General features: G+C 44.7%; 1 protein-coding gene across 1 annotated transcript; it reads right to left on the minus strand.

The window, feature by feature from the left end:
- Positions 1-1,688: 1,688 nt before the first annotated feature.
- CCL15 (C-C motif chemokine ligand 15) lies at positions 1,689-5,590 on the minus strand. Its single transcript, XM_005583495.4, has 4 exons — positions 5,463-5,590; positions 2,925-2,981; positions 2,342-2,453; positions 1,689-1,922 (listed from the first exon to the last, which is right to left on the minus strand). The coding sequence occupies exons 1-4, from the start codon at positions 5,536-5,538 to the stop codon at positions 1,838-1,840; spliced, it is 330 nt and encodes a 109-aa protein (XP_005583552.3). The 5' UTR covers positions 5,539-5,590; the 3' UTR covers positions 1,689-1,837.
- Between the last annotated feature and the right edge of the window lie 9,666 nt (positions 5,591-15,256).

Here is a 15,256-nt window from a genome sequence, read left to right on the forward strand (position 1 = left end):
GGGAGAGAAGGGGGCAAGGGTTGAAAAACTATTGGGTACTATGCTCAGTGCCTGGGTGATGGGATCAGCTGTACCCCAGACTTCATGCAATATACCCAGGTAACAAACCTGCACATGTAACTGCTGAATCCAAAATAAAAGTTGAAATTATAAAAATAAAGGAAATAGAAAAAGAAAAATATTCTAAAAATTCCCAGAGGGTCTAAAATTTTTTTTTCTTACTAAGGAATAAAAGATCAACTGGCTTTGGAATTTTGGCCCTGTCTGAGATGCTAGAAGACAATTGAAGAATGTCTACATTGTTCTGAAAGAAAATTATTTTCAACATGAACTTTCATATTCAGTTGAACCATTTTCAAACTTTAAGAACAAAGTTTTTAGACCTTCAAAGTCCCAGAAAGTTTATTGTTCATATCAGTTGGAGTTTTTTGTTGGAAAGCAATAGAAACTGACTCTGGTTGATTAAGCAAAAAGGACTTCACTGAAAAGATTTTGGGTAGTGTCAGGAAGACTTGGAAACTAGGTAGAGGCTGAGTGCAGTGGTTCATGCCTGTAATCCCAGTACTTTGGGAGGCCAAGGTGGGTAGATCATCTGAGGTTAGGAGTTCAAGACCAGCCTGGCCAACATGGCGAAACCCTGTCTCTACTAAAAATACAGAAATTAGCCGGGTGTGGTGGCGGGCACCTGTAATCCCAGCTACTAGGGAGGCTGAGGCAGGAGAATTGCTTGAACTTGGGAGGCGGAGGTCGAATCCTAGAGAGACCAGCTCCAATGCCACATCCAAACTCATGCCACAAGAGTCAACTGGTGTGAATGCTGTCACTGCTGCTGGGCATTGTGGTTAGCATTGCTGACCTCCAGCACTGGTCATGGGGTATGTGTGCTGGCACTGCTGCTTCCAGACTCTGGAAGCTGTTGCCACCACCAGTGTCACCTGGATGGAGTCCTCTGTTTTTCTGCTTCTCTGCAACACTTGTTCCAGGCTCAGATCTCTGGAAGGGAGCATAGATTGGCCAAGCCTGAGTTGGGGACGCCTGCCCTGGCACATATGGAGCAAAGGAGAGTGTTTGCCTTTGTCATCTTTTAAAGCAGAAGGCAGTTCAAGGATATTCTAGCAAAATGAAAAATAAACCATTTTAGGAAGGAAGGAAGAGGAAGAGGAAGTTGTGGGCTGCCTGTCATGGTGGAAAGAACTCAGGTGTGTAATAAGAAGAAATCCCAGTATGACATTATTATTATTATTATTATTATTTTGGCAGGTCTAGAAAGCATTTCTGCAAGTTGGAATAGGAAGTTAGAAGGTCCTTGGAGACTGTCTCAAAGAATGAAGTAGTTACCATGAAACAGATGGTGTAAATATGCAAGTGCAAATATGGAATGATAAGGAAACAAAAAGTATTTCTCTTTTGGTTAATAGAAAAATATCAAAAGGAAATCGTGGGAAAAAATAAGAATTGTTATGGGATTATAATGGATCAAATGTTAAGTACACTAGAAAATGGTGTGAACTGGGCAAATGATGGAGTAAAAGAAGCTTTCTTGAAATTGTAACCAAGCCTTTGAAGATTAGTTATTTCAGTAGAAAGGAGAAGATGAGATATAAAGTGAATTTGTATTTAATCCTGTTGGGGCTTAGCAGTTTCTTCAGTTTTATATTAGTTTATTTCCTCTTAAAACTCAAGCAAAGTTAAAAATTGAATACTCTTTATTAGATGCATGACTTCCATTAGCAGACACAACAATATATATATATTTAAAGTAATTCAGGCCAAGAAACTCACAGGAGGTGTTGGAGGTGGTTGGCTGGCCTCTTTTGTCTCTTTATTATTATATTGGTTAGGACTTCAGCTTTTTCATGCAATTCTGAACTCCCGGACCACTGGGTTTGGCACAGACTTGTCGCCCCTTCTTGGTGAGGAAGCTGGGGAATAAGGGAGAGAAAGATTACAAACTTTCTCCCAAGCAGAGGGAGACAGGGGGCCCCATCCTCCCTGCTCCTCAGATTTCCCAGTCAACACAGCTTGTTTTTTCCTTTCTCTGCTGATGGCAGCTCAGGGACAGTGTCCTCTTGAGACCCTCTCAGCCTGTGGGACTCCTTAATGACTTATGGAAGTGTCCTTGGGCAGCCTTGTGCCTGCTTTCTTCTTCCTCCCCTATCTCCTCTCCATTGGGAGTGTCTCATCCCTGATGCCCTGCAGGATCCTAGTAAGGACACAGCTGCCCCGTACCTGGCAGGATCCAGAGGGTGGAACCCAATGGACGCCCATCCATCGGGTCCTCCCTGCAAGACGCTGTGGGCTGCTTCTTCCCCAACACATGGTTGGTGAGCTTGGCACTTACATGACACCCGGCTTGGAGCACTCGCTGCTCGTTTCAAAATAACTTTTCATGAGTGAACACGGGATGCTTTGTGAGATGTAGGAGATGCAGCAGTCAGTAGCAAGGTGAAAGCCTGCAGCAAGAGAAAGGGTCATTTGAGGGCCAATCTTTCTCCTCGAAAGCACTGTGCAGGATGAGAAGGCATAAGCCTCGGAAGACATGTTTCCCCTCCGTGGCCAGCATTTGCTGGCATCTCCCTGCTTCAGACCCTCCCCAGGGTTGTGCGGTGTGTCTGAGGCACATGGTGGGCCACAGCAGGACCAGGAACATTTCCCCCAGAAGGGGAAGGCATCTGCAGACACCTGCAGACACCAGAGAGCACCTTCTTCTCCAAAGGAGCAGGCTCTTGGGGCAGCCAGAGGGGAACAGAGAAAGCATTTATGGAGGGGGTCCCCCTAGCCCATCTTGATCTTCCTTGGAGATGTTCACCACCCTCAGGACCCTCTCATTCTCCTCCTGTTCTGTAAACAGGGACAATGGATCCCATAGTGCAGACCTGCACCTGCTGGCTGCTTTTAAGTATATGCTGTATCTGATCACTTACTGCTCAGAACTACTGGATTTTTCAGTAGAAGCTTTGACATGAACTCTGTCTCTGCATCTGGAAGAAACAGACAGGACCGGGAAGGAAATCACTGGGTGGCAGCAGTATGTTTCAGCATCTCCACCTACCCCGTTGCTCATCCCCCTCCTGAGGCAGAAAGGCTCTGAAGCTGGACCACCACCACCTGTCTGGGTTCTAGGCCTGCCTCCTGGCCCATTTATTCCTTGAGGGCCCTGAGACTTTTCAGGGACCTTTTGAAAATGTAGACATGAAAACTTTGTATTGACTCTGAAATACTAAAAGCAACTGAACCTAACACAGTTCAGTTAATGGAATATCTACATGATGTGACACAGTCTACAAGTCTTTCTACACATTTCTGGAATATTTTTTTATTATAGGGCTCTGAAAACTGAAAGGTTTTATCAGCGCATATGGTGGCACAGTATCCCCTTAAGTGAAGTGAGTCTATTATGGTCTTTATTCATCCCAGTTAGCAGAAATATTCATATGTTTGCTGTAGAAAGATTGCTGTGTTTGACTGAAACAGTCTTCCTTGGCCCCACCAAGGATAAGTACCATCTAGGCATGTATTACTTTTTTTTTTTTTTTTTTTTTTAATTGAGACAGGGTCTTGTTCTGTCACCCAGGCTGGGGCACAGTGGTATGATCATAACTCACTGCAGCCTCGAGGTCCTAGGCTCAAGTGATCCTCTTGCCTCAGCCTCCTGAGAAGGTGGGATTACGGGTACGAGCCACAATCCCTAGCCAATAGTTTAACTTTTTGTAGTGATGAGGTCTTGCTATGATGCCCAGGCTGGTCTTGAACTCCTGGGGTCAAGCAATTTTCCTGGCTCAGCCTCCCAAAGTGCTGGGATTATAGGTGAGCCACCATGCCTAGCTTGTATTACCTTTTGAAAACCAGAGAAATTCTGTATTCCAAAATACATCTAGCCTGATAGGATTTTGATAAGGGATTGCATATCTGTATCATGCTAAATAGAAAAATGCGGCCAGGTGCGGTGGCTCAAGCCTGTAATCCCAGAACTTTGGGAGGCCAAGGTGGCTGGATCACAAGGTCAGGAGATTGAGACCATCCTGGCTAACATGGTGAAACCGCATCTCTACTAAAAATACAAAAAATTAGCCGGGCGTGGTGGCGGGCGCCTGTAGTCCCAGCTACTCAGGAGGCTGAGGAAGGAGAATGGCGTGAAAACGGGAGGCGGAGCTTGCAGTGAGCTGAGATCACGCCACTGCACTTCAGCCTGGGCGACAGAGCGAGACTCCGTCTCAAAAAAAAAGAAAAAAAATATCTTTACAGTGGTCAGGCACGATGGCTCACACCTGTAATCCCAACACTTTGGGAAGCCGAGCTGGGCAGATCACCTGAGGCCAGGAGTTCAAGACTAGTCTGGCCAACAAGGCGAAACCCCGTCTCTACTAAAAAAAAATACAAAAATCAGCTGGGCTTGGTGGTGCGTGCCTTAATCCCAACTACTTCATAGGCTGAGGAAGGATAATCAACTGAACCTGGGAGGTGGAGGTTGCAGTGATCCGAGATCTTGCCACTGCACTCCAGCCTGGGAGACAGAGCAAAACTTCGTCTCAAAAAAAAAAAAAAAAAAAAAAAGTCTTGACAGCTGGGGAGAGACTGCCCGTTGCAGGGCTAACCAATGCATAGAGATAGCAAAGGGTTTAGACCTTTCATATACAAATCAACAAATCCTGAGCCCATGTGCCCAGCCACCTCCTTTGCTAACTCTCACACACCAAGCCAGTATTTCTGTGGTTCTAAGTCATCCTAAGGACGAGTACTAGACAACTAGAGACTATCCCTATATCCCAAAGCCTGAAAGGCTTATTCAGACTACCTAGCCCTAAACCCTATGCTCTGGGCTGCCTTGCTTTCCCCCTGGAAACCCCAATAAAGGTTCTGGCATAGGTCGTCCCTTCTCTCCTGATTGTGACTCCTGCCCTGGGTGCTTCCCTTGGGGCCCTGTGTGGCACAGTGTACCTCCTTCTCTTGGGAAATGTAAATAATACATTCTTTTTGCAATGTCATTGGCCTCTTTGTGTTGAAATTCACTGCCACAAATTAAGATTCCACAGGAACAAATGAGACAGTGATCATGGGTGAGTCACTTACCTAGCTGGTTCCTTTTCCTCTCCCAAATCACAATTTTACACCAGATGGTAGATAGCAGTTCTAGCACTGTAAACTTCTATGATTCTTTTTGCAAATTTACAATTTAATTACAGTTCTTTTGTGCCAGCTAAAATATCAGCTAAGAGAAAGAATCAGATAATTTTTGCTGTGAAAAGGGAAATAACTGGCCCCAAATGGGACCAGTCACGTGTATACATTTCCCCCTCCAAGGGTCCAAAGGCTGCAGACAGAGCCAGGTCTACACTCTGCTGGTGGTTTTTAAATAAGTTCCACAACCATGTCTGGGCTGGAGAGTAGTCACAATGTGTCTCTGTCCCAGAGCCTGAGTTACCATGGACCTGGTCGCCTGGGAGAAAGCTCCCTGGACTCACCATTTGTAACCTGGGCCTGGGATCCAAGGGCAGCAACAAGCATGAGGCAGGAGAGGAGAGCCACGGAGACCTTCATCCTCCTGGTGGGCAGGCAGGACTGGCCGAGACTCCTGGGCTCACTGCTTCCTGGCTCCCCGGGATGCCAGCTCTGCCCTTGTATTTACAAGAAGGGGAGGATCCAGGAAGTCCCAGGGCAGAGGTCAGAATGCTCTTCTTCAGCTATATAATAGTTACCAAGCAGTTTCTGAAAAGAGAACAAGGCTGAGAATGCAACAGAAAGTAGAGGACAAAGGTGACTTGAACTGTCCCTGTGGATTTCCCGAACTATCCCAATAGCTACAGGCAGATAGAAAGAAATGTTTCAAGGAAGAGTCTTCCTTCTAGGGGATTCATCTAATCCTCTAAGCCTGGGATAGGAGTGGGGGACTATCTCAGACTCTTGGATTCAGGATTGGGATGTGGTGAATGCTATCTTTTTTCCATTTCTAGTTCTATTCCTGTGGTCCCAACCAGTAGGTGTTAGCAGTACCAAATCCATATCAGTCTGCAGCAGCCTCAATTCTTGCCCCCTCAGAAGAAAGAATTCAACTGAAAGGCATAAGGCAGAGTGAGAGACCGAGACAAGATTTAGGGCAGGAATGAAAGTAAAGAACACTTGGAAAAGTGCCAAGCAGGTGATTTGAGAGATTCAAGTGCCTGGTTTGACCTTTGGATTGCGGTTTTTTTGTTTGTTTGTTTGGTTTTTTTTGCTGGCATTCCGCATGCGCAGTGGTCTCCCAGCACGTGGGAGGGGCTGCATGCACAGTGTGTTTACTGGAGCTGTACACATGCTCACTTGAAGCATTCCTTCTTGACCAGTCAAGTGTTCCTAGATCACATACCAGTTGAACTCTGACATTTTGCCTCTTAGTGCACATACTTGAGCCTACTTGCCTGACCCCTGAGATTTTATCGGGAAACTGTTGATCACCAGTTTCAGATATTTCTATCTATAGGGAGACTGCCTTTGCTGGTGCTGGCTTTGACCAATTACTATTTTAGAGAGACAGTGTAACATCTGCCTGACCATCACCTGATGGTTGTCTGACATTCCTGGTGGGGCAGGGGGCTCTCCTGCCCTGCTCATGTCTGAATAACTACCTACTATAACAAAGGGATTTTTTTTTTTTTGAGGTGGAGTTTTGCTCTTGTTGCCCAGGCTGGAGTGCAGTGGTGCAATCTTGCTCATTGCAAATTCTGCCTTCCGGGTTCAAGCAATTCTCCTGCCTCAGCCTCCCGAGTAGCTGGGATTACAGGCATGTGCCACCACACTCGGCTAATTTTGTATTTTTAGTAGTATTTTTAGTATTTTGTTCACCATGTTAGTCAGGCTGACCTCAGGTGATCCACCTGCCTTGGCCTCCCAAACAAAGGGACTTCAAAGGTAACAACCAGTCAAGCTGGCCACCAAAATGGAGAACTGGAAAGTCTCAAGATTAGAGGCCAAAAGACCTTCCCAAGCACTGACGATGCCATGTCAAGTACTAACCACCCCATCTTGAACTTTCAAGTGCCTTCAAAGCTGATGATAAAGGGTGGCCACCAGAGGGAATTCTCTAATCTGCGAACTTGGCTGTGATTTTTCAAACAGAATCTGCCAGTGGCTTCTCATGGACTTGAGTCAGCTCCAAAGTTTGTGTGTGAGTGTAGAAAGTCCTTCAGAATAGGGTTCTCCTTATATGCACAACTCCTCTATTTTCTAATATAATGGCATTTAAATGCATATTAAGTTTAAATAGTGATGCACCTATTAATTTAGATTTTATACTTTTTTCTTTTGGAGTGAATTTTTTTTCAGGACCCCAATACTAAATGCCTAATGGATAAATTGGCCCTGTGCAATACGAATTCCTAGCAACCCATTAACTCTACTTAGCAGTCACCTCTGCCAGAAAGACTTCTTGGCTCTGGCTCCCACTAGGCTGGGCCAGGGGTCCCTTTTCAGTGTTTCCACAGCATCTCTCAGCATAAATCTATGATAGCACCAGTCACATTCTATTTTAAATGCTTATTTACTTAATGGTTCTCCTCATTCCTCTGCCCCCATACAACAAGGGGGGTGTGTGTGTGTGTGAGACAGACATTAAAAAACATGTCCAGGTGCAGTGGCTCATGCCTGTAATCCCAGCACTTAAGCTTGAACTCAGGAGCTCCAGACCAGCCTAAGCAACATAGCAAGACCTCGCTTCTACTAAAAAAAAAAAAAAAAAAAAAAAAAAGGCAGGCTTGGTGGCACATGTCTACAGTCTCAGTTACTTGAGAGTCTGAGGCAGGAGGATTTCTTGTGCCTGGGCGTGCTTCAGGCTGCAGTGACCTATGATCACGCCACTGTACTCCATCCTGGGTGAGACCCTGTGTCAAAACAAAACAAAAAACAAAACAAAACAAATCAGCCACATATCATGACATTTACCCCCTTAACAAACTTCCAAGTGTACAGTTACAAGGTCCTTGAAGAATGTCTCCAAGGATGAGATAGTTACTGTACCTGCTGCACAAAAACCATCACATTGCAGTAAAGAGTTATTACTCAGATCAATCTCATCGAAGGCTCACAGATTAAAGGTTTTTGAAAGGTAGTTTGGGGGAGGGGATGAATGTGGACGCGTTCAAAGGACGCTTGCTGCTGACTGCTTGGGGGGTGCAATCATAGAAGTGTGGGAAATTCATCTCCTGTAGGCTGAATGGCTTCTGGGTGTTGCCGCAGGAGCTGTTGGTGGGTCCAGGTGGAGCCATCATCAGTGTCTCAATGCAAAAAAAAAAAAAAAATCCTGAAAGGATATCTCAGAAGGCCAATCTTAGGTTCTACAATGGTGATGTTATCTGCAGAGAAATTGGGGAAGTTGCATATCTTGTGACCTCCACAATAATGGCTGGCAATCATTTACGTCTACACTTTCTCCTTAGCAAAATTCAGGCTCCTCTATCCTCCTAGCCTGGTAGTCTTTCATTAGCTTTACAAAAGTGGTTGAGTTTGGGGAAGGGCTAATCATTTAAACTATAAACTAAATGTCTGGAAGCTTGAAAGCTAAAGGCAAGAAGGGAGTGGGCTAGATCAGATCTTCCCGTTGTCACGGTTTTCTCACTGTTATAATTTTTGCAAAGTTGGTTTCATTACCATAAAACAAACAGTGTGAGTCTGCAAGTACAAATGCAGAATGATGATAATGAAAGGAAGACAAGTATTTCTCTCTTGGTTAATAAGAGAAAAGGTTGTTAAAAACCTTAGCCAAATTAAATTTAACAAAGTTTAACTGAACAAAGAACAATTTGCAAATAAGGTAACCTCTTGAGCCAGAGTAGGTTCATAGAGACGCCAGCACAGCCGCATGGTAGATTTATAGACAGAAAAAGAAAAGTGATCACAGAAAACGGAAGTGAGGTACAGAAACAGCTGAATGTATTACAGCTGGGCGTTTACCTTATTCAAACATGGTTTGAATAGTTGGCCCCCTTTGATTGGCCAAAACTCAGTGATTGGCACAAGAGTAGGTTACAGCCTGTTTACACCTCTATTCAGGTTACAGTTCACTATGTACAGAGAAACCGTTAGGCTGAACTTAAAATAAGTGAGAAGGTAGCTTTAGGCTAAAGTTGATTTAACAAGGTCCATTAAAAATTGTTGGAAAATAAGAATCTACATGAGGTTATCATGGGTTAAATATTAAGTAAATGACAATGTTGTGTCATCTGGGCGAATGATAAAAGAGAGTTTTTATGTTTGTTTTAAAATTTTTTTCTTGATCTAGGTCTTGCTTTATCACCCAGACTGGGATGCAGTGGCTTAACCATAGCTCACTGTAACCTCCAACTCCTGGGCTCAAGTGATCCTCCCACCTCAGCCTCCCAAAGTGCTGGGATTACAGGTGTGAGCCACCACACCCAGCCAAAACACTGTGTCCTAAACTGTAGTTAACACTTCAAGATTAGCTCTTTTAGTAGGGAGGAGATAAGATGTAATGTGAATTTGTGTTTACTTTCTTTAGGGTTATAATAATTCCAAGCTTTTATCATCCTCTCGGGGTGTTCTTCTAACACAGTTGTGATTCAGTGTTATAAAGGTTATTTGGTTATTAATCAGTTTTCTCCTATTGATTTCTTAGACAAGTCACACTAAAAGTAAGCATAGAGCTTAAACATGTTTTTCAAATAAAAAATACTTTGTTGTTGTTTAGAATTGTTTAGAATTCAGTGCTGTCTTTTGAATTTTATGAGACAGTTTTCCAAGGTGTACTAATTATACATATACTTTATATACTTTAATAGAGATGTATATGTAAGTAATATTAACTACATCTTTAAATGTGGAAAACTAAATTAAGAAAAATGTTCTTTAAGTTTAGAAGGTGAAATCTCTTACAAATTGTTACTGTAGGTAGCTAGTCATACATAAACAGGGCAGGAGAGGCTCCTCCCAACCAGAAATGTCAGGCGACCATAAGGTGATGATCAGGGGGTTGTTAACTGTCTCTCTAGAATAATAATTGGTTGCAGTTAGCACCAGGGAAAGGCTGTGCCTATAGATAGAAAAAACCTGAAACTGGTCATCAGCAGCTTCCTGATAAGATCCCAGGAGTTGGGCGAGTGAGCTCACGCATGCGCACCAAAAGACAAAATGGTGGCGTTTAACTCGTATAGGATGTTCTGGGGGCATTCTATCAGTAAAGGGAAGAACACCTCAAGTGAGCATGCATACATCTCCAGTAAACACACTGCACATGCTCCCCTCCCAAGCAGGGCGTTGCGCTAGTGCTTCCCACCCCAAGGGAAGAATAAGGGGAGAAGGGACCCAAGACCCCAGAAGTATGCCAACATGTAAAACCCCAATTCAAAAGGTCAAACCCCACACTTGACCTCCAAAGTGTCTCTGCTTGGCCCTCTTCCAAACGTACTTTACTTTCTTTTTATTCCTGCTCTAAACCTTCTTCTCTTCTTTTTTGTCTTTTTTTTTTTTTTTTTTTTTGAGATAGAGTCCCACTCTGTCACCCAGGCTGTAGTGCAGTGGCATGGTCTCGATTCACTGCAACCTCTGCCTCCTGGGCTCAAGCAGTTCTCCTGTCTCAGCCTCCCGTGTAGCTTGGGTTACAGGTGCCTGCCACCACACCCAGCTAATTTTTATTGGAGATGGTGTTTCACTAAGTTGAACAGGCTGGTCTCAAACTCCTGACTTCAAGTGACCCTCCCACTTAGGCCTCCCGAAGTGCTGGGATTACAGGTATGAGCCACCACACCCAACCTGTAAAGCTTCTTAATAAACTTTCACTCCTGCTCTAACACTTCCTCAGTCTCTTCTCGCTTGGGCTCCTCATTTGAATTCTTTCTCCTGAGGAGGGAAGAATTGAGGTTGCTGCAGACCTGTACAGATTTGCCACCAGTAACTCGAATAACTTGCCCCGCAAACTAAATTTACACCTAATAAAAAACTTAGAAATAGGTAAAAGGGGCCAGGCGCGGTGGCTCACACCAGTAATCCTAGCACTTTGGGAGGCCAAGGCAGGCAGATCACGAGGTCAGGAGTTTGAGACCAGCCTGGCCAACATGGTGAAACCTCATCTCTACTAAAAATACAAAAATTAGCCGGGCATAGTGGCTGGTGCCTGTAATCCCAGCTGCTAGGGAGGCTGAGGCAGGAGAATCGCTTGAACCCGTGAGGCAGAGGTTGCAGTGAGCCGAGATTACACCACTGCACTCCAGCCTAGGTGACAGAGCAAGATTCTGTTTCGGAAAAAAAAAAAAAAAAGAAAGAAATAGGTAAAAGGATGACTGCACGGTTTTCAAGGTCATACTACAATGTTGACTAAAAGGCCCACCCTGGGATTCCTTAAATCCGTAGGGGAATGAACTTTTGATTGATTTTCTGTTTACCATTGATCAGGCCCCAGATTCTGAGAAAGTATATGTTAAATTATAAACGTGTGTGTAGCCAGATGCAAATGATTTGTGTCTGTTAAAAAAGATAATCCCACAGTTACAGGTTTTTCTATTGCCCTATCCACAGAGTAATAATGTGTGCTCTAATTTAACAGACTTATTTCACAACATCATCCCCAGTAAACTATACAAATCTCTGTTATTCAAATGATTTCTGAACTATTTTAATAGTTCTCTCACTAATGAGTTAAATACATCTTTGATGCATATTCAATCTAAATTGGATGAGTAATATTTTTAGCTTTGTAAATTGTATTATGATGTCTCTTGTTTTGAAGATAATGCTTATCCAAAGTTCAGTAATTCCTTTAGTTTCTTTTTCCTCTTAAAATTCAAGTAAAGCCTGGGCATGGTGGCTCACACCTGTAATACTAGCACTTTGGGAGGCTGAGGCAGGAGGATCGCTTGAGCCTAAGAGATCAAGACCAGCCTGGGCAACATAATCAGATCCTGTCTCTTCAAAAAAAAAAAAAAAAAAAAAAGAATTAGCAGAGTATGGTGGCATGTACCTGTAGTCCCAGCTGATATGGACAGGAGGCAGAGAAATACTGGGTAGAAGAGGGCAGTTCCCTGGTAAATGCCCCACCCTCAAGCCTGGGAACCCACAGCCCTAAATTGGAACAGGCATTTCTGTTTTTGCATCCAAATGTTGCCTTTTCCAAGACTACTCTGGCCTGCCACACCCCTATCTTGTGTCCATCTGACAGCTAGACCTCCATGAAGGGAAAGAGAGCCAATATTACTTTTACCCAAAGGAAAGAGAGAGGTGGCAGGACCTTAAAAAGAGGCAGATCTTAAACCCCAAACTCCATGAGCAGAGGAACAGAAGAACGGCAGTGGCAGAGAAGGAGAGATGAGAAGGAGCATCTGAATATCAGGAGAAGTTCGGCTGGGGACGGTTGAAGAGGAGATCAGCTGCGGGATGGCTAAACTCCAAGGGAAGATCATCTTCCCACTTCATCCGTTCTCCAGCTCCCCATTCATCCCATAAGAGCCACATCCATCACACAATAAAATCTCCACATTCACCATCATTCAGGTCTTCTTGAACGATGACCAGATTCTTCCTGGATGCCAGACAAGGATCTGGGTACCAAGAGGGCAGGGTATATTCAATCTAGGGCTTCAGGTTGAGGCCCTAGAAAGGAAAACCAGATCTGAGGGATCCAAAGCCGGGCAACAAGCACAATGTAAATGGGAAGGACCAATTCCTGCTGACTAAACCCTTGCTTCATGAAAGGAGGCCGTGCTCCATGACACAGATGAGGCCCAGGGAGCTCAAAGGTTGTTGGCAGCAAGGGAAATAGGGCATACTGTGTAAGAGTGGATGTTCTCACCTCCCAGACCCCCCTGTTAACATGAATAAAAGCCACTTTGGCACCCATGGATGGCACCTGCCAAGGTCCCTAGGACTTGGGGACAAAAAGACAGAAGAGGCAAGGGGGATGCCTGCTTTCTCTCCATCACAACCTGAGTTATCACTAAAAGAAGGGAAGGAAATGAGGGTCACCTCTATTTCTTGCCTTTCAGAATGGGCAATCAGCTGTCTTCACTACTCCCAGCTTATACTCCTCTGGAGTGTATCCTGAACCACTGGGACTGCTTTGACCCTTAGACTCTGGAGGAAAATGGCTCAGAGCCCTCTGCACAAAGGTTTGGGCAAATTATGAAAGACTGGCTTGGCCTCAGGAAGAAACCATTCGTTTTGATACCATCCAGCAGTTGCAGCTTTTCTGTAAACGTGAGGGCAAACGCTCTGAGGCCCCATATGTGCAGGCTTTCTATACCTTGCTGGGCAATCCAGACCTTTGCTGACAATGTAGAATTAATCCAGACCTATTTGCCATCTCGGGAAAGGCTGCAAGGGGCAATCCCAGGGAACTAAACAAACAGATCCCAGAGGTATCCCCAGCAGAGGAACCAGCTCCCTTCAGCCCTGCTCCTCCAGGTCCACCCCATCCTCCCTATCCAGCTTCAGTCTCTCACTTGCCCCCTTCTAGAAATTCTCACCCTAGACAAGCCCCAGTCTCATTCTTTCCCCTCCAACAGATGCCTGGTGAATTTGCCCCAGTAAGGTCCAGGTGCCCTTCTCTCTACAGAACTTGAAGGAAATTGAGGGGGATGTTGGCAAGCTTTCAGATGATCCTGAAAGATATATAGAGGCTTTCCAGAATTTAACCCAAGTATTTGAACTCTCCTAGGAAGATGTGATGTTACTTTGAACCAAAACCTGACTAACACTGAGAAACAGGCCACTCTGCAAGTGACAGAGAGATCTGGGGATGAGGTTTGTAACACATGTAGCACCCAGGAAAGGGGGCGAATATTATCCAACTGGAAGAGAAGCAGTATCAATGAATGTCCCTAAATGGGATTCCAATGACAAGATGGGAGAATGGAAGAGGAGACAGTTTCAAGTGTGCATAATAGAGGGCTTATGTAGGGCTAGAACTAAGCCTCTTCACTATATCAAGATATCCATGATAGACCAGGGATTTAATGCAAATTCCACTGCCTTCTTGGGGAGGCTAAGAGGGTCCTTTGTAAAGCATAGGTCTCTATGTCCTGATTCCGTCAAGGGACCACTAATCCTAAATGATAAATTTATTACTCAGGCAGCCCCTGATATCAGGGGTAAGTTGCAGAAATAAGCCCTGGCATCAGGGAGTACTTTAGGAGACCTCCTAAAAGTGGCTACCTTGGTCTTTTACAGTAAAGATAGGGAAATATGAGAAAGAGGCAGAAGCTTTAAGGGCCACCATGCAAACCCACAAACCCCAGGATTCCCAAGGTTCATCTGTTAACTCCTACAAATGTGGCAAGAACAGTTATCTTTCTTCTAAAATTTAACCACACCCCTACAAGTCTTAATTCCTTTCACCAAGGTGAAACGGCTTGGGGTACAATGTTGTTAGTATATTACATTTCCTATTTCTGTAATCTTTGGCACTAGATTATTTCCTTGTATAATACACATGTTTAACCCATGCATACTTAACACCTTGTAAAACTTGTTGTATTCTCTCAAGTTTGAGGTCATCAAACTCCAAATGGTCAGGCAACTGGAGCCTTGGATGATGACTCCCCTTCCCCAGGGACCCTTATATAGACCTCTGGGAGGAATCTGACTTCTGTTTTCCCCAAAATAATGTCCCCATCAGCGGGAAGTAGCTAAGACTGATCATCGTCCATATTCTAATGGCAATTAGATGGGCCTCTTAGAGGGGGGAAATGATACAGATACAGGCAAGGAAATACCCGGGGTAGAAGAGGCAGTTCCCCAACGAAGGCCCACCCTGAAGCCTGGAATTCCATGGCCCTAAGTGGGAGCAAGCATTCCTATTTTCATGCCCAAATGTTGACTTTTCCAAAACCACTGTGGCCTGCCACACCTCTATCCTGTGCCCATATAAACCCCCAAGCTCTACAAGCAGAGGAACAGAGGAGCAGCAGAGCAGCAAAATGGCATGGCAGAGAGGGAGAGAAGAGAAGGAGCATCTGAATGTCAGGAGGAGTTTGGCTGAGGACGATGGGATAGTAGACAAGCCGCGGGATGGCTGAACTCCAGGGGAAGATCATCTTCCCACTCCATCCCCTTTCCAGCCCTGCATCCATTCCTCTGAGAGCCAACTCCATCACTCAGTAAAATCTCCACCTTCACCATCCTTCAAGTTGACGTGACCTGATTCTTCCTGGATGCCAGACAAGGACATGGGTACCAAGAGAGTATAAAAGGCTGTCACCCTGACTCTCCACTGAATGGAATAGCTATCCACAAAAAGCAATTGCTAAAGGGCATTGCTTGTAATGCACTCCTAGATGCT

The sequence above is a fragment of the Macaca fascicularis genome, chromosome 16, assembly GCF_037993035.2.
Source record: "Macaca fascicularis isolate 582-1 chromosome 16, T2T-MFA8v1.1".
Lineage (NCBI taxonomy): Eukaryota > Metazoa > Chordata > Mammalia > Primates > Cercopithecidae > Macaca > Macaca fascicularis.